The sequence below is a fragment of the Xenopus laevis genome, chromosome 6S, assembly GCF_017654675.1.
Source record: "Xenopus laevis strain J_2021 chromosome 6S, Xenopus_laevis_v10.1, whole genome shotgun sequence".
Lineage (NCBI taxonomy): Eukaryota > Metazoa > Chordata > Amphibia > Anura > Pipidae > Xenopus > Xenopus laevis.
This window is the reverse complement of record NC_054382.1, coordinates 113817217-113841544: the sequence shown is the minus strand read 5'-3', so window position 1 is coordinate 113841544 and position 24328 is coordinate 113817217. Positions and strand designations below refer to the sequence as shown.

Here is a 24328-nt window from a genome sequence, read left to right as displayed (position 1 = left end):
GTAATTTTGTCACCTTAGGTAACAGAGCTCAGCTACAGCCTTTTATTCTCCTATATCAGCTACATCAGTTCATTTCAGGGAGGAGGCATAAGTGAAGATTCTCCGAAAACTGGATAGAAAGCTGCACACTTTCCTACCTCAAAAGGGCCTAATTTCAATGGTGCAGTATTCGAGAACAATCATATAAGATTGCCTGTACTAAAGCATACAGCAGAGGTAAAGGGCCACAGAGCATTATCATACAACATACCCACATAGATATATCTTGCCTTCTCTCTGGCTATTACTCTCAGCATCAACTTCCACCCCCCCCTCCCAAATAAGTACTGTGGAGGTTTCTTTTGGTTTAATTACAAAGGCCATGGCTTTTCTATAAGTCAACCCAAAATGAATTACTCCAATTGATATATACATTTCAGGACACTAATTACATTTCCAAATCCAACAGTTTATAAAAAGGACATATATCCCTATTCTTTTGGATTCAGCCGAACCCCCGTATCCTTTGCGAAACATTCGGCCGAACCAAATCCTAATTTGCATATGCAAATTATGATCCGGATTCAGTTCGGCCGGGCACAAGGATTCGGCCTAATCCCGAACCGAATCTTGGATTCGGTGCATCCCGAATCCTTATAGATCTCAACTGACAAGAAATGATCCAAAGATGAATCCACATAAGAACATTTATTAAAATAAATTTTATAGGCATATAAATTATGCTGTTCTATATTGAAAATAGTTATAGTTTGTTTGCTTATGTCAACAATACATTTTACAGACATATACAAATACTATGAAAGGGGAGATTACACCCCATTGTTCGACAGGAGAGCAATAAGTAAAGCGTGTGCTGAATATACTTATTGTTTTAATTAAGGAATATCTATGGCTATTGTGATCTCTTGCACGAAACAGTGCATCTGAAAGGCGCTAGTCCTTATCTCACAGTCTAACAAAGGCATCAGCTGGTGTTAAGGGGAGGGGGTTGTTTATACAGAGTGCTTCTTGTTGGACTGTTGAATTTTTCGAGTGTGGTTATAAGAACTGGAAGAAGAATGTGACTTTGCTTTAAATTTCAGGTGCTAATTAGTTTATGGCAAGAAATAAAACCCATAGATTTAACTAACTAATACAATAGGAAGTGTGTATGTTTAGCACAAGCCCTATTCATTGCACTCATGTTGAATAGGAGGTATGCTGCCCATTAAAGAGGGAGCTAAATGTCCCAGATTTGCAAGCTTCCCCTTCATTTCAGCGTTTTGATGACAAAACACAAATAAAGGTGGATCCAATCAGAGGCAATGAGTCAGTGGAGTTATTCTTCCAGTCAATGACTAGAAATGCTCAAAATAATAAATCCTTTAATACAACACTAATTCTCATCTTCTGTTGAATTCTCATCATCCTCCTCTTCTTCGTCCTCATCTTCGATTCTATTTTTTTGTCGGTTTCCTGGAGGTTGCTGTTCAATATAAAAAAAAAGTTTTTTTTTTGTCAAGGCGTTTTACTATTCAGTATTCAAGAACACCTTCAACTGAGTATATGAAATAGTTCTATTAGATTCCCTAATAGTAATGGCAACATCACACTGCTCGGTTATAACCAGAAGGGATACCGTCATGGGAAAACATGTTTTTTTCAAAATGCACCAGTTAATAGAATTCTGCACTGAAATCCAATTCTCAAAAGAGCAAACAGATTTTTTTATATTTAATTTTGAAAATCTGACATGGGGCTTGACATATTGTCAGTTTCCCAGCTGCCCACAGTCATGTGACTTGTGCCTGCACTTTAGGATGGAACTACTTTCTGGCAGGCTGTTATTTCTCTTACTTAGGGTCAGGAAACACTGGGCGTTTTGTGGAGATTTGGTCACCTGACGACTAATCGCCTCGTTTTTGCAGCGACCGATCTCTCCAAACGCCTTCCCTCACTCTGCGCTGGCTAAAATGAAAAAAAAAAAAAGCCGGCGCTAATAACACGGGGCGATTCATTTTCCGAAGTCGCCCCAAGTTTCCTTGTGAGGCAACTTTGGGCGACTTCAGAAAACGAATCGCTGCGTGTGATTAGCGCCAGCGTTTTTTAATTTTAGTCGGCGCAGAGTGAGGGAAGGCGTTTGGGTAGATCTCCCCAAAACGCCGAGTGTGGCCTGACCCTAGCTACTTCTAACTTTGCCATAAAGTATTTGCATGATGCTTTTACATTACCTGTCTGATCCCCCATGTTCCTGTATGAGGGGGCTGCCATATTTGTGCAGCAGGAGTCCGTTAGCATTAGAAACTGTAACTAACGGGCTGAGATGGGACAGTCAGGTTGGCAAAGTCAGAGAGTCAGGCTTAGGAACTTCAACTAACAATTATCTACAAAAACAAACCTCTCAGCAAAAAATGATCAACATGACCTATAGGTAACAATCAATGTACATTCATATGCTAAAATTCATTTTTTAGTGTCAGTATCACTTTAAGCAGCTGCTATCTGCTTACCTTCCCATTGTTCTGTTGTTAGGCTACTGGGGGGGGGAGGAAGGGAGGGGTTGATATCGCTCCAACTTGCAGTACAGCAGTAAAGAGTGACTGAAGTTTATCAGAGCACAAGTCCATGACTGGGGGCAGCTGGGAAACTGACAATATGTCTAGCCCCAAGTCAGATTTCAAAATTGAATATTTTGAAAAATGTATTTCAGTGCAAAATTCTGCTGGAGCAGTACTATTAACTGATGCCTTTGGGAAAAAAACATGTTTTCCCATGACAGTATACCTTTAATTGTTCTTGCAGGTGGCTCATGAACAAAGCTCATCCCTGACTGGCTGCTTTCAGGTAATGCTAAGGGGCAAATTTGCCCATAGTTAGTACATAAGACGTACAGGGTTTCTTGCACATGACAGGGGAGTGAGGGGGTAGTTACTTTGGCTAATGACTAAACTGGGCTGTAATATAAGATACAGATGGGGCTCCTCTTTTCCTTGCGATAAATTCTTTTTCAATAGTTTTAATTGAAGTGTTAACATACAGTACACATTCAGATATATCACAAAATATCAATATTATTGACAAGAGAATCAATGCAGAAATTCAAACCAATGCAGAAATTCAAACCAATGCTTGATAGCAAAAATAAAACAAAAAAACATATTTAGTTAATTACTTGGTTAAAAAAAAAATGACATTGAAAATTGTACATAAACGTTTGAACTTCTTTTCTATCAGCAATTTGTAGATTATCTAGGTATATAGACCGACCATCTAAAAAGCATTTTCCAATTTTTAGATCTCCATATCTAAATCTAATCACTTCCTGGAGGCAAAGAGATCTTAGATATGACAATTTCTTTCAATACAGGAGGTTCCTCTGTAATCCAATGTAAAAATATGGATTAACGAGCTGCCGCTAAAACAAAAAATACAAATTCTTTGGGGGGAATTCACAAAAGTGTCGGTAAAATAAGTCACCCAGAAGTGGCGGTCGACAAATTTGTAAAATGTCGTACGAACGGCAAATTCACAAAGGCAGATGTTACCATCTCTGAATGTCTCGTAAGTCTGACAATTTTCTAAAATGTCGTATATCTTTTCATCGTACAAACGACATTTACCGAGACTTTTCAAAAGACAATTTCACCGACATTTTCGTTTTGGAGAGCCTAAAGTGTCTGAAAAATTGTTGGTAAAAAAAAAATATGAGTTTACGAGTAATTCATAAAAATTAAAAAGTGGCGCCGAAAAACCAGGCCCACTTTTAACGACACTAATTCAAAAGTGTCGTACATGTCGGAAAATTGGCGGAGAAATGCTCTGTGAATTTGTCGGCTGTTGCTACGACACTTTCTACAACATTTTAAAGACATTTTTCCGTTCCCGACACTTTTGTGAATTCCACCCTTTGAGTTTTTTTAATGTGATTCCCTTTGGAGTCAGGGTTAATTTTACATTCTTTGTATAATTTCAACAAAGCTAAGCTATAAATTGGATGTCTTGGTTGTTTTCATCAAAAATAAAAAAAAAACCCAAAACAACAAAAAACCTTTTTTTTTGTAGATTTTAACACTCTCATATGGTATTCTTTCCCACACCCTTTTTAACTTGCCTTTTCACTTGCCTAGATATGCCATATTTTATATACTGGTCTTATTGAACCATCCTCAATGTTTCTCATCTCTATAGTAGTAATGATCGAGGACTTCAAACCTCTCACAGGAGTTTCTCATCTTGGGTTTTGTAAGGAGTGTCAGCGACACTCACATACTCAGTGGGCTCTGAGCAGCTGTTGAGAAGCTAAGCTTATTGGGTCGTCACTAATTATCAAGCAGAAAATTAGATTGGCCTGTAATAGAAGATGATGCTACAGGGCTGATTATTAAATTCTGATGTTAGTTGTGTTGGTTTCTGAGCTGCCATGTACCAATAATCTGAATTATTTACTAATCAGCCTTATATTGTGACAGTTATATACAGTGGTGTGAAAAACTATTTGCCCCCTTCCTGATTTCTTATTCTTTTGCATGTTTGTCACACAAAATGTTTCTGATCATCAAACACATTTAACTATTAGTCAAAGATAACACAAGTAAACACAAAATGCAGTTTTTAAATGAGGGTTTTTATTATTTAGGGAGAAAAGAAATCCAAACCTGTGTGAAAAAGTAATTGCCCCCTGAACCTAATAACTGGTTGGGCCACCCTTAGCAGCAATAACTGCAATCAAGCGTTTGCGATAACTTGCAACGAGTCTTTTCCAGCGCTCTGGAGGAATTTTGGCCCACTCATCTTTCCAGAATTGTTGTAATTCAGCTTTATTTGAGGGTTTTCTAGCATGAACCGCCTTTTTAAGGTCATGCCACAACATCTCAATAGGATTCAGGTCAGGACTTTGACTAGGCCACTCCAAAGTCTTCATTTTGTTTTTCTTCAGCCATTCAGAGGTGGATTTGCTGGTGTGTTTTGGGTCATTGTCCTGCTGCAGCACCCAAGATCGCTTCAGCTTGAGTTGACGAACAGATGGCCGGACATTCTCCTTCAGGATTTTTTGGTAGACAGTAGAATTCATGGTTCCATCTATCACAGCAAGTCTTCCAGGTCCTGAAGCAGCAAAACAACTCCAGACCATCACACTACCACCACCATATTTTACTGTTGGTATGATGTTCTTTTTCTGAAATGCTGTGTTACTTTTACGCCAGATGTAACGGGACGCGCACCTTCCAAAAAGTTTAACTTTTGTCTCGTCGGTCCACAAGGTATTTTCCCAAAAGTCTTGGCAATCATTGAGATGTTTTTTAGCAAAATTGAGACTAGCCTTAATGTTCTTTTTGCTTAAAAGTGGTTTGCGCCTTGGAAATGTGCCATGCAGGCCGTTTTTGCCCAGTCTCTTTCTTATGGTGGAGTCGTGAACACTGACCTTAATTGAGGCAAGTGAGGCCTGCAGTTCTTTAGATGTTGTCCTGGGGTCTTTTGTGGCCTCTCGGATGAGTTGTCTCTGCGCTCTTGGGGTCATTTTGGTCGGCCAGCCACTCCTGGGAAGGTTCACCACTGTTCCATGTTTTTGCCATTTGTGGATAATGGCTCTCACTGTGGTTCGCTGGAGTCAAAAAGCTTTAGAAATGGCTTTATAACCTTTGAAATTGAACTCAGGTGTGATAAACCACAGTTAAGTTATTTTTTAACAAGGGGGGGCAATCACTTTTTCACACAGGCCCATGTAGATTTGGAGTTTTTTTCTCCCTTAATAACGTAAACCTTCATTTAAAAACTGCATTTTGTGTTCAATTATGTTATCTTTGACTAATAGTTAACGGTTTTTGATGAGCAGAAACATTTAAGTGTGACAAACATGCAAAAGAATAGGAAATCAGGAAGGGGGCAAATAGTTTTTCACACCAGTGTGTGTGTGTGTGTGTGTGTGTGTGTGTGTGTGTGTGTGGTGTGTGTGTTGTGTGTGTGTTGTGTGTGTATATATATATATATAATCTTTTCACATGCCTGCTACTGGCAACCCTGGCCTCTGAAATCAGCTCTGTGCATTTAAAGGTTTATTAAAGGAATAGTTCAGTGTGAAATAAAAAACTGGGTAAATAGATAGGCTGTGCAAAATAAAAAATGTTTCTAATATAGTTAGTTAGCCAAAAGAGGATTTGTTATCAGACTTACCGATAAATCTCTTTCTCGAAGTCCCGTAAAGGCAGCACAGGGCACTAATGGGTTAATATCAGCGTTCCCTCTAGGAGGCAGGATGGATCCAAAACTTTGACCCCTGTTAGGGGGCTTCCTCTTCCTGTATTAACCCCACCTACTTCAGTTTCGACTAGCACAGCTTATGAAGAGGATAGTATAGTGAAAGCATGGGGTGGGAAACTTCCTGTGCTGCCTTTACGGGACTTCGAGAAAGAGATTTATCGGTAAGTCTGATAACAAATCCTCTTTTCTCGATCGTCCCTAGGCAGCACAGGGCACTAATGAGTTAGTCCCAAAGCTAGAGAAAGGGTGGGAAGAAGAAAATTAGTTTAACAAAAAAAAAGATAGTAGTAAGGACAAAGAATGAACGGCTCTAACATGAGCGGCAGACCCTTAACTACTTAACAACTGATTGAAGAACTTTTCTTCCAAAACTGGCCTCTGCAGATGCAAAGACATTGAATTTATAGAACTTTGTAAACGTATGTAGCGAGGACCAAGTGGCGGCCTTACAGATCTGTTCCATGGATGCTTGATTATATAGTGCCCATGAAGCACTCAGGCCTCTAGTGGAGTGAGCCGTCACTTTTAGTGGTGTAGGTAATCCCTTGAGTTTGTAAATGAATACTATGAGATTTTTGATCCATCGTGCGATGGATATCTTCGATGCTTTGTTACCTTTGCAATTGGTTCCATATAGTACGAAAAGAGAATCTGATTTTCTAAGTTTGTCTGTTCTATGAAGATAGAATTTTAGTGCTCGTACTACATCTAAATTGTGTAGACGTCTTTCTGCTTCCGTGTTAGGCTTAGGACAAAGCGAAGGAAGCACAATCTCCTGGTTAAGATGGAATTCGGATGACACTTTTGGCAGAAAAGTTGGGATTGTTCGTAGAACTACTTTATCTTCGTGGAAGATACAGAACGGAGGCTTGTGAGTTAAAGCTCCCAACTCGGATACGCGTCTAGCGGAAGCTATCGCTACTAAAAAAGCCGTCTTCCAAGTAAGGAATTTGAGGTCTATTGTTGCTAGGGGTTCAAATGGCCGCCCCTGTAATACTTGGAGTATGAGATTCAAGTTCCATGGTGGAAGTGGATTTTTATATGGAGGCTTAATGTGGCCTACTGCTTGGATGAAAGTTCTTATGTCTGGCAGTGACGCTATTTGTGTTTGGAAGAGCACTGACAGCGCCGAAATCTGAACCTTAAGTGAATTGACCCCCAAACCCTTCTCCATGCCGTCTTGCAAGAATTCCAAAATGTGTGGAATCAAGTACGTTTTGAGAAGTGGTTCTCCAAACGTGTAGCCGTCTTAAATCGTGACCGCTACTATCCGCTCGTTTCCCCCGCTGTGCTGAGCACTGCGCGTCTTGCTGCGCACCTAAATGGCGGCCGGAAGCTTCCGTGTGGCGCGAAAGTCACGCTGATGGAGTGACTGGGGGATGGCGGCGGGAAGGCTCTATGGCAGCGCTGAAGCATGCCTTTGACCTCTCCCGTACGGGTAGCGCTGAAGCGTGCCCTGGTAATAGGTAGCACTCTCGCTTACCTTAAACCGATAGCAGTGTTGATGCTATTTCCACGAGTTGGCAGCGCTGCAGCTTGCCTGAGAAATATAGCGGTGTTAATGCTATTTGCCTGAGTTGGCAGCGCTGAAGCTTGCCTTGGGAAGAAAACCAGCAGTGTTATTTTCAATAACCTGGCAGTGCTGAAGTTTGCCTTGTAAAAATGAAAATATATATTTAATTATTCCTTGAATGTATGGGAGCCACGCTCCCTAGACATCCTACCTCCTGCAGGATGGAAAAAAACTGAAGTAGGTGGGGTTAATACAGGAAGAGGAAGCCCCCTAACAGGGGTCAAAGTTTTGGATCCATCCTGCCTCCTAGAGGGAACGCTGATATTAACCCATTAGTGCCCTGTGCTGCCTAGGGACGATCGAGAAAAATGTAATATATAAAGGCTGGAGTGACTGGATGTCTAATAAAACAGCCAGAATCCAACTTCCTGCTTTTTAGCTCTATAACTCTGAGTTTAGTCAGCGACTTGAAGGGGGGCCACATGGTACATTTCTGTTCAGTGAGTTTGTAATTGATCCTCAGCATTCAGCTCAGATTCAAAAGCAACAGATATGACCCATGTGCCCCCCCTCAAGTCTCTGATTGGTTACTGCCTGGTAGCCAGGGTAACCAGTCAGTGTAAACCTAGAGAGCTGAAAAGCAGGAAGTAGTGTCCTGACTGACTTGTTATACTTCAAATCACTCCAGCCTTTATACATTACATTTTTGGCTAACTAACTATATTAGAAACATTTTTTATTTTGCACAGGCTATCTATTTACCCAGTTTTTATTTTTACACTGAACAATTCCTTTAACATTACGATGCACATGGTAGAATTCATTCCTGCACCTCTTCCTTCCAAAATAATGTTAATTTTCTGAGCTCGGTGCATTTGAAAAATGTACGTACTTGCAGTGATTTTGCATGGGATCTTCTAGGCATGCACCCGGTCTTGATCTAAATCCGTGAGCTCAGGCTTAGATGGAAGTGCCATGCTCCAAGTGTTTGAATTGCAGATTGTTGGGAACATGTAGGGGGTTATTTATTAAAGTCCGAATGGCAAAAAAAACTAAAAAAAAAATTGTGTTTTTTTTAGTATAAAATCTGAATTTTTAGCTGAAAAAAATTACAATTTTAGGATTTATTATACCCTGAGGATGGAAATTCTCAGAACTGCTAAGGTTGCATATAAGTCAATGGGAGAAGTCAGAAGATATATTGATCTGCGTTGGGTTTTGTGCAATAATCTGAAGATTTTGTGGTTTTGGGCAAAAAAATTTCGTTCTAAAAATTCGAACGATTTGAATTTTTCTGATTTTTTCTCCACACAGGAAATTTTGAGGAAAATGTATTGATAAATAAGGGGAAAAAAACCTGTGCGGATTTGGTCGGAGTAGTTTTTGGAAAATAATGAGATAAATTCAGACTGGGCCTCTTAGTTACTATTTATGAGACCTGCATTCATGATCAGGGTTTCCTTGCCTTTTAAATGACTGCCTGGCACTGATGAGAGAACAGCTAGTGGCTCTCCTTGCAGGTGCAAAATGTATATAATGTAGCCCATCAACCAGTAGCTTCTACAGTGCCATTCACAGTTACAATGCTACCCAGTCGAGTTTAATGGTGTTTTGTATTGTAGTTCATCTGCAAGGAGGTAATAAATTGCAGTGGCCACAGGGGCAGGGCCAAAGCATAGAAAATAACTATCATTTGCAGATTCTACTGTCTCCAAGTTGTGCTAAAAATTACCATATAGCCGGAATAGGTTAGAACAGTCACTATTACAAATCTTGTCTGTAGCACTGAAGAAAGACTTCTATGCACAGCTTTTTAGGGCTATCTATGAATAGCAGATAACATGGAAGCTATTTGGGCCCAGTGAATGCAGGGCCTTTTAATTGTAGAGAGTACTGCATCGATCATAATTCACTTGTAGTGGAATTTGCTTCCAATTTGAATGGGAAACACAATGCCTGTGACAGACCCTAGGCAGGAATGGCTTAAATCAACATTACCAAGTGGTAAATATATAGAAATCTGGCAACAATTGGTTAGCATTGTATGTGCACTTACTGATATGACAGATGGCCCTCTGCTTGTTGAGCCAGTTCTGGAGTTGGCACGAACGATATCTAACCGAGACTGAAAATCCGGTGGATGGAGTGAATTACGGAAGACCTAAAATGTATTTTAAGATTTAATGTTTATCCACACCATATATTATGAAACAAAAATGCAGTATGTCCTATACAGGGATATTAACCAAACATAAATAAAGCAAATAAATAACGCAATCGGCTTTTTGTATGTTTTCTGCTTAAATCCCAGACTGATTGCCGACTCCTTTAAGCAAGAACATAAAATTGCCTTAAAGCTGAAAGTAAGGATTTATATCTGACAAATTATGGCTAGAGACATGTTAATTACTTCTTAAGTCTCTATGTCCAACTGCAAATCTAGAACTGCTGGTCTAAGTAAATAAAGCCAAATAATTCAGAGCCATATACAGTATCTAAACATGCAGACAATAGATATTATAAGTGCAAAATACTGGAACATGTCTGTTGGGCATAAACACAATCTGAACTGTCCAATATTTGCACTTTTTTAAAAATATGATTTCATAGGATTGAAATGAAACAATATCCAAGGAATAGAAAAGAACCCCCACTAGAACAGACTAAACTCAGGCAGTCACAAAGTATTATTGACACACTTATTTATAGTCGGTTAAATAATAAGCACTTGAATAAACACCACTAGTCAGTGCATGAGGTTGAATATACCACTTATTAAATTTTTATAAAGTGCTGTGCAATAAGTTATAAAGTGCAGTGCAAAGGATTATTAGTGAGGAGCTAGGAAGGCCAAATTTCTTCTTTATCACAATAATATTTGGCAATTAATAAAGTGATACCAAAATTGATCACCAATTTCTAAATTACTAGTAATGCTAAAAGAGAATACGTTGATAGTTATAATTGATTTACTCAAATGAGAATATTGAATACATTAGATTATAAAGTGCTACAGTGCTGAATGAATTTAGTAATCCTTCCTAATTAATAAGGTTCAATTTGTTGATTAACTAGGCTGCCATTAAATAGGATAAAAACTAAAATCAATGCTCAAATTCATGAAGAAAGGAGGAAAATGAAAAAAGAGAAGGTGGAGTTGTCCCAAAACTACTACCTGATTTGTTCTATCCCTGGGACACCACAAAGGTGGAGAAGGCAGAGTAACCGGGACTGTGGTCTCGTAATTAACTAAGCCCTGAGCTGATTTAAGAGACTACAATATCCTATAAAACCACAATTCCACGGTCTCCTGGGAATTTAGTATTGCAGAGAAAGAGAAGGAGTTGAACCGAGCAAAGATTCTTTCCACCACCCTCCGAAAATTGTTTAACCCCAAGTTTGGTATATAGTTTAAAAGATAACCAGATCTGGAAATGAAACGCCGACGCGCGTTTCGCTATGTTAGCTTTGTCAAGGCGTAATAATAATGTTCCCTGGGGCGCGTGCCAGGGAACATTATTATTATTATTACCCCAAGTTTGGTATATAGTTTAAAAGATAACCAGATCTGGAAATGAAACGCCGACGCGCGTTTCGCTATGTTAGCTTTGTCAAGGCGTAATAATAATGTTCCCTGGGGAGCGTGCCAGGGAACATTATTATTATTATTACGCCTTGACAAAGCTAACATAGCGAAACGCGCGTCGGCGTTTCATTTCCAGATCTGGTTATCTTTTAAACTATATACCAAACTTGGGGTTAAACAATTTTCGGAGGGTGGTGGAAAGAATCTTTGCTCGGTTCAACTCCTTCTCTTTCTCTGCAATACTAAATTCCCAGGAGACCGTGGAATTGTGGTTTTATAGGATATTGTAGTCTCTTAAATCAGCTCAGGGCTTAGTTAATTACGAGACCACAGTCCCGGTTACTCTGCCTTCTCCACCTTTGTGGTGTCCCAGGGATAGAACAAATCAGGTAGTAGTTTTGGGACAACTCCACCTTCTCTTTTTTCATTTTCCTCCTTTCTTCATGAATTTGAGCATTGATTTTAGTTTTTATCCTATTTAATGGCAGCCTAGTTAATCAACAAATTGAACCTTATTAATTGGGAAGGATTACTAAATTCATTCAGCACTGTAGCACTTTATAATCTAATGTATTCAATATTCTCATTTTAGTAAATCAATTATAACTATCAACGTATTCTCTTTTAGCATTACTAGTAATTTAGAAATTGGTGATCAATTTTGGTATCACTTTATTAATTGCCGAATATTGTGATAAAGAAGAAATTTGGCCTTCCTAGCTCCTCACTAATAATCCTTTGCACTGCACTTTATAACTTATTGCACAGCACTTTATAAAAATTTAATAAGTGGTATATTCAACCTCATGCACTGACTAGTGGTGTTTATTCAAGTGCTTATTAATTAACCGACTATAAATAAGTGTGTCAATAATACTTTGTGACTGCCTGAGTTTAGTCTGTTCTAGTGGGGGTTCTTTTCTATTCCTTGGATATTGTGAAATTTTTGAATACTGACTGCAGTCAGACCTCCACCAGAATTAGAAGGATAAAAACTAAGGGTTGATTTGTGTTTGTTTTTAGGATTGAAATGAAACCATGATGGTCTGTCTCCAACTTGCAGGGACCATTTCCCCACCCACCCCCCTTAAGCTGGCCATAGACGCAAAGATCCGATCGTACGAATCATCGTACAATCTGGACTTTCCCATCTCCCGACCCGCCACTAACCATTCAGATCAAAGTCTTACCAGTCAGATTAGTTAAAGAACAGATCAGCAATGTTCTGCCCCTGACAGCAATCGTACGATATCTATGTCCAACCAAAGCTAGTGACAGTCTCCCACTGAAAATCATACGATCGGCAATACACGCAGAGATATTATCGGCAGCCGGCAGAAATTTTTTAACCTGTCTGATCGACCAAACGACCGATCTCCGCCGGACGAAAAATGACGGGACTCTCCACACACGTTCCGAAAATCGTACGAATCCTCGATTCATACAATCAGATCTTTGCGTCTATGGCCAGCTTTAGACTGGCACTGTCATTCAATCCCTTACTCACCTTGTGAAGTGATGGATTCTGGAACTTGAATCCCTCTGCATTCAGAACAATATAAAAACAAATGCCTTCCTCTTATCTAAACAAGGACTGTAACCTACAGATATTTAATGGATTTGTAATGCAGGGCAATTCACAGCCCATGGATTTATGCTCAAGCACCCCCACTGAAAAACAGCCAAATATTTCATCCCATTTTCTAGGAGATAGTGCCTCTTTTTTTTTTATTTTTTTTTTTAACCTCTTACCTCAAGATCTTCTTCCTCATCAATGTCTTGAATATGCTGATATGCTGCTGTTAACACCTCCAGAGCTTTTCCATGGAACACCATTTCGATACTTACAAACTCTGTAAATAGTTTCTATACAGGACAAGAGCAATACATTATTAGACTAGCTGTAATTTATATACTCATCTTGCACAAGTATTGTTATACTCAATAAAATTACAGTATATACTGCTTCCAGTTTATAGGGTATAACGGCACATTATCTGCAGAGCTAAGAGCCATAACATGAAGGTAGTTTACTGGGCTCCTTCATATCGCTTAGCTGTGTAGTCTAATACACACGCACACAGTTTTGGGTGTATTAGATCATCAAAGTAACAGGCAATGTGGATGATTTATGAACATAGGTGCTAAATTGCAGCAGTGCAGTTAGCTATAGCAACCAATAAGATCTTTCATTTCCTTAATAGTAGACTGCACAAAGGTATTGCTGATGGGTTGCTACTGGAAACTGCAACTGCGAGACATTATGTGCACTCTGGCAGCTAGGGGTTATGGAATACTGTCCTCTGCATCCTATTTTCCATCAGTCCATGTCCCTGTGGAGGTTACAGTCCAAAGTCCCAATAACATTTACACCCCGCATTATCAACTGAATTAGGAGCAAATTTAAATTTCTGGAGTACCTGGAGAGAACTCACTCAAGCACAGGGAAAACATACAGAGTGCAGACTGTTCACCGGCTCTAGTTCTACAAGGCATGAATGCTAACCACTGGGCCACTGTACTGACAACATAAATGAAATACATCAGGTTTGAAATCATTACCTTTATATCTTTCATTTTTTGTTTCTCAAAATTGTCAATCGTTTCTTCAAGCTGCTGGCTAATTCTTGATGCATCCATTGTTGCCCTTTGCAGTTCTGTTTCAGCCTAAAAGGAAATATACAGACCATTAATTGGAAAGAAGATTTACATTACATAGAATTAAAATTTTATTCCACTTTAAAGGGATACTGTCATGGGAAAACATGTTTTTTTTCATAACGCATCAGTTAATAGTGCCCCTGCAGCAGACTTCTGCACTGAAATCCAATTCTCAAAAGAGCAAACAGATTGTGTTATATTAAATTTTGAAATCTGACACGGGGCTAGTCATATTGTCAGTTTCCCAGCTGCCCCCAGTCATGTGACTTGTGTCTACACTTTAGGATGGAACTACTTTCTGGCAGGCTGTTATTTCTCCTACTTAATGTAACTGAATCAGTCTCAGTGGGACTTGGCTTTTACTATTGAGTGTTGTTCTTAGATCTACCAGGCAGGTGTTATCTTGTGTTAGGGAGCTGCTATCTGGTTACCTTCCCATTGTTCTGTTGTTAGGCTTCTGGGGGGGGGCGGAGGGGTGATATCACTCCAACTTGCAGTACAGCAGTAAAGAGTGATTGAAGTTTATCAGAGCACAAGTCACATGAGTGGGGGCAGCTAGGAAACTGACAATGAGTAGCCCCGTGTCAGATTTCAAAATTGAATAGAAAAAAAAAACATTTTGAAAAATAGATTTCAGTGCAGAATTCTGCTGGAGCAGAACTATTAACTGATGTGTTTGAAAAAAAAAAAAAAAAAACATGTTTTCCCATGACAGTATCCCTTTAAGACAAAAACATCTAAGGGAGAGGTTGAACCAAACTAATGGAACCTCTTTGGGAGTTTGTATTTATAACTATTATACTAGGTACAATATATGGTATTCTACCACAAAACTATGAATATTTATACTAAAAGATAGCTATTTACCCCATTATCATAAGTACCGCAGGCTCTCAGCAGAGGACAAAATAAAAGAAAGTGTGTAATTACTGTGCAGCTAGTGAATGCTTATATGATACTGTAAAACATCAGAAGGATGGATATAGTGCGGTTTATAGGACAAGGAAAGCTTCAGTTACCAGGAAAGTACCAATGTAGGGCGCACCCCCCACCAACACTAATCTCTTACAACATGCCAGTGCTCATCTCCTTTAAAGCCCAAGGTAGTTTTAAGCAGAACAGGTCACCTCCATTTTTCCCCAGTTTTCTAGGCATCCCCTGCACCTTAGTAAGAATTGGTACAAGTAAAGAATACCTTGAAACCCTTTTATACTGTACATACCCCAAGTCTGAAAGGAAAGGAGTCTAAATCTAAAAGGAGAATGAGATGCCTAGGAATCTAGTGGCCTGTCCTGCTCAAAACTATCCTGGGCTGATAAACTTTTTAAAGAGGAGCAGCTGTAATCCAGATACATCCAGAGTGGAACAACACTGTATGTCCCCCTTTAACTATAGTATAATATAATTGCATGGCGCCCATATGAAATGTGGGTTCTTTAATCCATTGTATTTTTTACCCCCAAACAGCCTCTCACTGCTTGTCAGTCAAGACCCAGCATTCTTAAAAACTAGCAGGAAAGAATCCTGAAAATTACTCCCAAGGTTTCCAGTTAAGAAAATGTAAGGAAAGAAAAAAAAAAAAATTGTGAGGAGCAGTGACCCCATATATTCACTACTTATATTAAACTTTAAATCAAATATCATGTTCAATATGTCCGTTAGTCCTGTTTTCCTGGATAACAATGTTTGTTTTGTACTATTGAAGACTTTGAAGTATTGAAGTTCTTCCATTATTTTCTTAGAAATTTTTCTACCTGTGACTGTAAATGTATGTAAAGAAAAAAAAACATCAAGACAATTTCAATGTTGAAAGGAATAGTTCTAAAATATTCCTATAGTTCATAAACTACAAATGTTCACGATTTTTTGGATACAGTAGCATATGAAAGAAAACTAAGGGGAACACAGGACAATTAAGTGAAAGTCAATATTTGCAATGTATACTTTTGATACATTATAAGCAATTTATTGCTTTTGTTAAGTGATTAACGCTTTTATATATTACTACAAACATTAAGGGCAGGTTTATTAAGCTTCAGACTGTAAATTCGAATTTTCAAGTTGGATTTTTGGTCAAAATTGGTCACAAATTCGAGTTGGGAATATTCCAAACTCAAATTTGAGATTTATCATACCTTGACCCCTGGAACAACTCGACTATTCGCCACCTAAAACCTGCCGAGTTCATGTAGAAGTCAGAGGCAGAGGTCCTTTGACCCATTTGAAGATGTTAATTACCTTCCTGACATTCAAGTTTTTTCTGAGAAAAAACTCAAAATCGAGTTAAGTCTAATTCGATTTAAATTTTCGGGTCAGTAATGTTAGTTTGAGTTTTAGATGTTCTAGTTTTTTAAATAAGATACTACAGTATAACCTTGAATTTACGTCCCCGGATTTTATGTTTTCACGAAATTTTACGTTATTTTCCAGTGGTCCCTTCCTGTTGTAATGCATATCAATAGAAGTTTTTCCCTTGTTTTACGTTTCGTTTTCCCGGGTTTTAAGTTGCTTGTCCCTTGCCAATTGCTCTATTTTATCAATAAAAACATTTAGTGTTAAGACATTTGAAACTTGTGACACGCTGCACAATTCTGCTGGAACTGGCAAGGAGGAAGACGTAGTAAGGGACCGCACACATGACTCGGTTCATCGAGGCAGGAATCGCTTAAGCAGAAGTAAGGGCCCGGGGCAGAACATTGTGATCGGGAAAAGGCAGCCTGCTTGAGAATAAGGGAGAGGGCAGGCAGGCAAGATTTAGAAGCAATCTGTAGAGGGAACCCTTTGTTGGAGAAGAAAGTGGACAGGACTGGAGCAGCAGCAGTGTTGGAGGGTGCGGAGAGGCAAGCGGTACTAAAGAAGGAGTTAGGGACTGGGGCACAAGACTGAAAATGTAGCAAAAGGAAGCAACAGCTTTGTTGGAGATTGAAGGAGCACAGTTATGTGTCCTTAAAACCTTTCCCTTATTTTACTTTTCCCGGATTTTACGTTTTTTTCCATGGTCCCTTGAGAACCGTAAAATTGGGGTTTTACTGTATTCGAATTTTGAGGTCATTTGGAAAAAAACCCCAAAAACTTAACATTCGACCTTTGATAAAACAGCCCCTATCAATGGTTTATTGCTGCACAATTTTTAACACTTTAAGTGCTACAGATTTTACGAACTACAATCTGTGGATATAGGGACTCTTCAGCATGAGAGCAAAAAGTAATCATTATACTCTACATAGGGGTATATTTATCAAAGAGTGAAGTTAATAGTGACGTTCCGCCACTAGAGTGAAATTCCGCCACTCTCCATTCATTTCTATGGGATTTTTATAGGCGTATTTATCAAAGGGTGAACTTTCACTTCACCCATTGGTAAATACGCCTTTCAAAATCCCATAGAAATGAATGGAGAGCTGCGGAATTTCACTCTAGTGGCGGAACTTCACTCTTTGATAAATTTACCCCATAGTGTAACCTGCTTCTGTTTCATTCCACCGACTCCAGGCAATAAGCAGAGCATAGGCATAAATAGTCCCGTGGATGCAATTGCTCCAGGAAATTAGGATAACAGTAGACATGTGAAAACCACGTGTCTGCCATTGTCTTTGCATCTCAAACCTCAGTGCTCCACCTCACCATTTTCAGTCACATAGTGGCTCTCAGTCATGATTTGTAACAGGACACACACTTTGACAAATGTACACATATAAATGTTGTTTTTCTGTACTGAGTTTTTGAGTGTGAGAAGTGTTAACCATTCTGTGTATTCTCTTATCTTTGTGATTTTATTGCATTTTTACAGATTTCAGTTCTGAATCAGCTGTTTCAGTTCACATAAAATAATCATTGTGCAAAGAGTATAGTAGTGAAACTTGGATTTTGACCAGCTATCACACTATGCAAATTGTTTTTATTTGCATTGATGGAGTTTATTGCATTATATGATTGTATTGCATTCTTCGTTGCTTCCTTTTAGAAAGATTTTCTTCAAAAATGAAGTATTAAGAATGGATGCAAATTGTAATGACCAGCATAGGCTTTACTACATTTGTCAGGTAGTGTTACACCTTACAATATGGATTATGCCCTTTATTTGGCTTTAAAAGGATACTATAATTTGCCGATCTGATGGATTTCTCTGGCGAGTTTTTTCTAGCTGAGCCATTTGTTTTGCTTCTCGGTTCCTAGCAGTCAAAGTCACTTTAAGGTCCTCCTGTTAAATGATAAATAGATCAATTCTAGTCTTAGAACCAATCACTCATTTATATTATTCAGACAGACAAATACTATTGCACTTTAAACATTTAAAAATATTTTCTAGGTACATAGCAGTGTGGGTCCTGAATAACATTTTATACCTTGGATGTTGGCTAGAGAAAGCTATCAAATATTCACACATATTGGAGGTTTAAAATAACAGGCTGCTCCTTCTAGAATGACTTTCAAGAAACATGTTCTAATGATTACTTGCATTTAATATTAGCTTTAAAGGGGAAGTAAAGTCTAAAATAGAATAAGGCTAAAAATGCTGTATTTTGTATACTAAACATAAACTTACTGCACCAGAAGCCTAATTAAACAAATTATTTGTGCTTTCACAGTTGGCCGCAGGGGGTCACCATCTTTTAACTTTGTTAAACATAAGACCAAGACTGCGCACATGCTCAGTGTGGTCTGGGCTGCTCAGGGATCATCATAAATGATCAAAACAGCAAATAATATCTGCCAGAAGCTGATACAGCAAGACTGATTAATAAGCAGAATATACAGACTGCAATGGGTTCTGTGTTGTCATGCAATCTGATATAGATTTTTATAGTTTTTGTATCGTTTAATACAAACGTTCTCAATCTCTGCAGAACCAGTGGCTGCAGCAAAATAATCCTCCACATAGAATTCCAGTTTATTTGTTTAAATCTGGCTCCATGATCTTTGTCCCTGCTGCTGGAGTTGCAAACAGTAGGGGATTTAATGGCAAAAAATAAAATCCAATACAAATCTCTACACAGTCGCCAATTGCTCTACAGGGAAGCAAAGAAAGCTGCCCCTACTGTTCATAAGTATGACTGTTTCCCTGCAGAGCAGTTAGGGACCATCTGAAAATTACTATCCACAGCAATAAATGAAGGGAGAATTTCACTGCATAGTCAGGTTTCTTATAAAAACAGTACACATTTTTTTAATTAAAGTATATTGGAGATAGGTTTCTTTTTCATTAAAGAAAGTAAAAATGGGATTTACATGCCCTTTAATTCTTAAGCTCCATAAACTGAGCAATGCACAGAAAAACGTTGCATTCAGGTCTACCTATTAAAATTCAGTTGCAATATATATTCTAAATGTAGGAAGCATTGCCTGGGGTACTGTATTTGTCTCATGAAACATTAGGAGATTAATGATTTTGCTTTGTTTTTCTTTAACTTTTATGAAGATGTCATTGACTGTGTTACATATATTCTTGGCTAAAACTCCATTGTTTTATAACTGGAAGGAACAGAAAGATACCATAAAAGTAGGGCAGAAGTATCACCTTGCACCAAGTACAGTACAATAGGCTGAACATAATTACCTGAAAACTCATCTGATGAAATGTATGCATTACGTCTACCTAAACACACTTCTACAAACCAAACTCAGAATCTGGAATAAGTACATACCTACCCTTTTAAGCTTGATTATACTACCATAGCTTTTTAGAGGTTCCACTACTCTCGATTCAAGTCTCTCAACCTGAATGAACAAAATGCATTTAATTAAAGCAGAATTTTAGATTTTGTTACAGTACATTTCTATTTTTATTTCCTATACAGGAAAAAAATCCCTGATTTCCCACCCGGGTGGTTAAAGTTGATGTCAGGGTTAGATAGAGGTACAGTAGGTAGGAAGTGGCAGATAAATACGTTCTTATAGCAGTATTTAACTATTATTCGTTGCCTTGAAACAAAGTGCACCTGTTTGGGTTGAATGAAAGATGGAATATGATAGAAGAAGGCCTGAATAGAAAGATATGCAATAAAAATTAAAAATAGTTATTGTAGCCTCCCAGCCCAATAGTTTTTGGTGGCTGAGGTCAGTAACTTTCACCTGTAACTGGAGACAGGAGAGGAAGGAAAATAATTTAAAAACTATAAAAAATAAATAATGAAAACCTTTTGCAAAATTGCTAGGAATAGGGATTGCATTGGGCGGTTGATGAGGTCCTCTCTTGATAGGTCTGTATAAGCCTGCATTATGATTCAAATGTTGCACCAGGGGCCAAATGTTTGATTAGGGCCAGTTTAGGAGGCTAAGATCTACTTAGGTCATTTATTCTTATGCTTAGTTTTAGCAATCTGGTCAGCCTATTGAATTTTAGCAGGTTAGGCCAACTTAAAGGCGCAAGAGTTTAAATAGATATTTTAACCCCGGTTTTTGGACACACAGGGGCCGATTCAATAACTTCGAGTGAAGGATTCGAAGTTAAAAAACTTCGAATTTCGAAGGTTTTTTTGGGCTACCTAGAACATCGAATGGGCTACTTCGACCTTCGAATCGAACTAAAAATCGTTTGACTATTCGACCATTCGATAGTCGAAGTACTGTCTCTTTAAAAAAAACTTCGACCCCCTAGTTTGACATCTAAAAGCTACCGAAGTCAATGTTAGCCTATGGGGAAGGTCCCCATAGGCTTGGCTATCTTTTTTTGATCGAAGGATATTCCTTCGATTGTTGGATTAAAATCGTTCGATTCGAAGGATTTAATCGTTCGATCGAAGGAATTATCCTTCGATCTAACTATCTGCGCTAAATCCTTCGACTTCGATATTCGAAGTCCAAGGATTTTAATTCCTAGTCGAATATCGAGGGTTAATTAACCCTCGATATTCGACCCTTAGTGAATCGGCCCCACAATGTTTTATGTCAATAGTAATGTTGTTTCAATTTTTGTGACTACCTCAGCTTGACGGTAATCCTGCAGTTTGGCGAGCTCATCAGCAAAGTTTTTCAGACCAAGTTTTACAGTTGGTGTTTCCGTGTCTGCATATGTATTGACTTCTCTCACAAGTAGGTCAGCTTTGTCTCTAAGCCTAGCAGTTTTACGGACATATCCGGCGAAAATTTGGCACAGCTCTCCAAAATGTTTTTCCACATTGTTAACACTCTCTTGTATCTGTCTTGTCTGATTGTCTCTAGAAGAGCAAATAAAAAAAAGTATTATGCAAGTTATTGCCATCACAATGAACGGAATGCAGAGTGATTGAATATAGCAGCAATGCCAAGGACTGCTGGAAAAAACCTTTAAAAAAAGTGACCAACCAAAGTGGTGTGGAGGGGTTGGTTAGTTGCAAGATTCAAGATGCAGAACTAATAAAACTTATACACATAAGTTATAAATGCACATAACAGGTCCTATACAGGTGTAGGACCTGTTATCCAGAATGCTTGGGGCTTGGAGTTTTCCTGATAAAGTTTTTTTTTTCTTTAGTTTTTCATCTCCAGATCATAATTCTACTAAAAATAATTTAAACATACCCAATTGTATTGTTTTTAGGGATGCACCAAATCCAGGATTTGGTTCGGAAATTCGGCCTTTTACAGCAGAATTTGCCATGTAAATTAGGTGTGGGAAGGGAAATCACATGATTTTGTCACAAAACAAGGAAGTAAAAAACATTTTTTCCCACCCCTAATTTGCATATGCAAATTCAGATTCAGATTCGGTTCGGTATTCGGCCAAATCTTTAACAAAGTATTGAAAAAGTTGATTCAGTGCATCCTTAATTGTTTTGCCCCCAAAAAAGGATCATTTATATCTTAGCTGGTATCAAGCACAAGGTACGGTTTTATTATTAAATAGGAAAAAGTCAAATATGATTTATTTGATTAAAATGGAGTCTATGGGAAATTGCCTTCCTGTAATTTGGAGTTTTCTGAATATCTGCTTCCGAATAACAGATCCCATACTGGTACAAAGAACACACAGGCCTGTAGTTACCTAGCCCTGGCCTCGGGGGTCTGGCTCATTGTGACAGGGTCTCCTTTTCTCCAGGATCAAGAATTCAACATCAAATGTGTATCTCCCTAAAACTTCTTTCCTGATGCCATCATGGTGCCAAGTGACAGGTCTGAGTGAAGAAAAGGAATACATCCTATTTATAATTGTGAATCCAAGTTTAACACAGCAACATTTCTGCAAAGTGGACATATAACTTATGTTAATTGGCTACGGCACAGTAAACATATCTAAATGCCCATTGGCCAGCATGACATGCTTTTGTCTTGCTGTAAAATAAACAGGATATAGTGTTTTGTGTCATTTATTGCCACATTCTTGTAGTCTACCCAGTAACTGTAAAAAAGCAGACAAAAAAAAAAAGTCTGAAAATCAGTGACAGACACTCTATTTAAAGCTGGTTAATTTAGTAATGTCCCAAAGGGCACCTCTCATGTGGTTGAAATGAAATGTACCTTAATAAACTAGCCAATCAGAGTGGGCCAAGTCTGGATGAAAGATGTTCTTTGTTCCATGTAAATCTAGCTCATTTTCCAATACATCCCATAACCATACTCACCCCAAGTGGGCATGGTGCATTGTGGGGTTTTTAAGAGACCAAGAAACAGCTCCATTTGGGTTCACACAAAGGGGTATATTTATCAAAGAGGGAAGTTAGAGAAAGTTAAAGGGGTGGTTTACTTTTGAGAACTTTTAGTATGATGTAGAGAGTGATATTATGAGAATTTGCAATTGGGTTTAATTTTTATTATTATTAAAGGTTTTTGAGTTATTTCGCTTTTTATTCAATAGCTCTTCAGTTTGCATTTTGAGCAATCTGGTTGCTAGGGTGCAAATTCCCCTAGCAACCACGCACTGATTTTAATGAGTTTCCTCGTGAGGCAACTTTGGAAATCGAAGCGCCGCGAGTGCATTACCGCAGGCGATTTTTCATTTTAGCAGGTGGAAGGCAGTTCTGGGAGATTGTTGCCCTGAAGAAGAGGCTATTAGTCGCCAGGCAACTAAATCTCCACGAATCTGCCCGTGTGCTAAAGCTCTTAAGGCAAGGCCAGACGTGGCGTTTTTAAAAAAAGAAACGCCACTGAAACCACATGCGACCGTCAACATGTGCTTTTCAGCACGTAGGTTTCTTTTCCCAACATGCACTTCTCATTGAGAATTTGGACGCCATATTTAAAATACGCTGCGTAATTATGCAAGGTGTGGTTTCAAACGTGCAGATCCCATAGAGTCTATTGATTTGGTAGTTTCTTAACGTATTGGCATTTCTGCTGAAAAACTCAAATACTGGTGTCCTGTGGCGGATTTCAGCTTGCAAGCGCCCTGTGTGAATTGCCATAGTGTGCTTTCCATTAGTTTCAGTGGTAGTGCAGTTTATGCGTATTTATGCCTGGCGGAGCTTTTTTTAAAAACACCACGTCTGGCCTTGTCCTAACAGTTACTAAAGGCCTCCATACACGGGCCAAGAAATGCTGCCAACAGCCCGAGTCAACAGCTTATTAGCCCGTGTGTGGGGCCATTCGACTGGCTTCCCCGATCAATATCTGGCCGTAAATCGGGCAGATCTCAATAGGGCAGGTTAAAAAATCCTGTCGCATCGCGGCCGTTTCTATGCGGTCCCGCAATCCGACCACTCGTATCGGATCAGCCCGATGTTGACCACTTCAACGTGGGCATATCTGGGAGAGATCCGGTCGTTTTGCGACATCGCCAAAAGAGCAGATCTCTACGTCTTTGGCCACCTTTAGCTTTTTATTCAGAGAATAAATAGAAATAGAAGCAATGGCAAAATAACAACAGCAATAAAACTGTAGCCTCACAGAGCAATTGATTTTGGATGCTGGGGTCAGCGACCCCTATGGGAAAGCTGGAAAGAAACAGAAAAGGAAGCCAATGATTAAAATAGCATAGACAATGCAAAGCTGTAAGAGATAGCCCATTATATATATATATATAACATAGTAAAAGCAGCTGGGGCTCAGTCTGTGGATGAAAAGGAAACACAAGTAACAAGTGTGAGGCTGAGATGCCTGGCTGACCCTGCAGTGTTTGGTGAGTAAGACACGACATAAGCATCAATTTAAATAAAAAAAGGAGCTTACTGTTGCCCTAGGGAAAACTCTAATGGGAGGAAAATGTTTCCTTCCCCTTCTGCACCGGAACATTGGCGCTTAAACTAATACTGATATAAAGGATAATGTATATACACACGTAACTGCTCTAAATCACCGATCACTTACAAATACTGTTTTCTACAACCTGGTGGATGCTGTTCCGCGCCAGCTGGAGGGCTCTTTCCCCACTGACCGAAATCAGGATCGCCGTCTTTTTCCCCTCAAGCCCGCATCGA

The 24328-nt window shown here is 38.9% G+C and overlaps 1 protein-coding gene across 1 annotated transcript; it reads right to left on the bottom strand.

The window, feature by feature from the left end:
- Nucleotides 1-1385: 1385 nt before the first annotated feature.
- Nucleotides 1386-24309, bottom strand: cibar1.S (CBY1 interacting BAR domain containing 1 S homeolog; the record flags this gene model as incomplete). Its single annotated transcript, NM_001095659.1, is given in 10 exon segments — nucleotides 1386-1637; nucleotides 9807-9911; nucleotides 13089-13202; nucleotides 13899-14003; nucleotides 15752-15757; nucleotides 18097-18198; nucleotides 19647-19715; nucleotides 20920-21154; nucleotides 21961-22090; nucleotides 24219-24309. Coding segments are annotated over 8 exon segments (765 nt in total), but the record flags the coding sequence as incomplete, so codon positions are not given.
- Nucleotides 24310-24328: the final 19 nt, after the last annotated feature.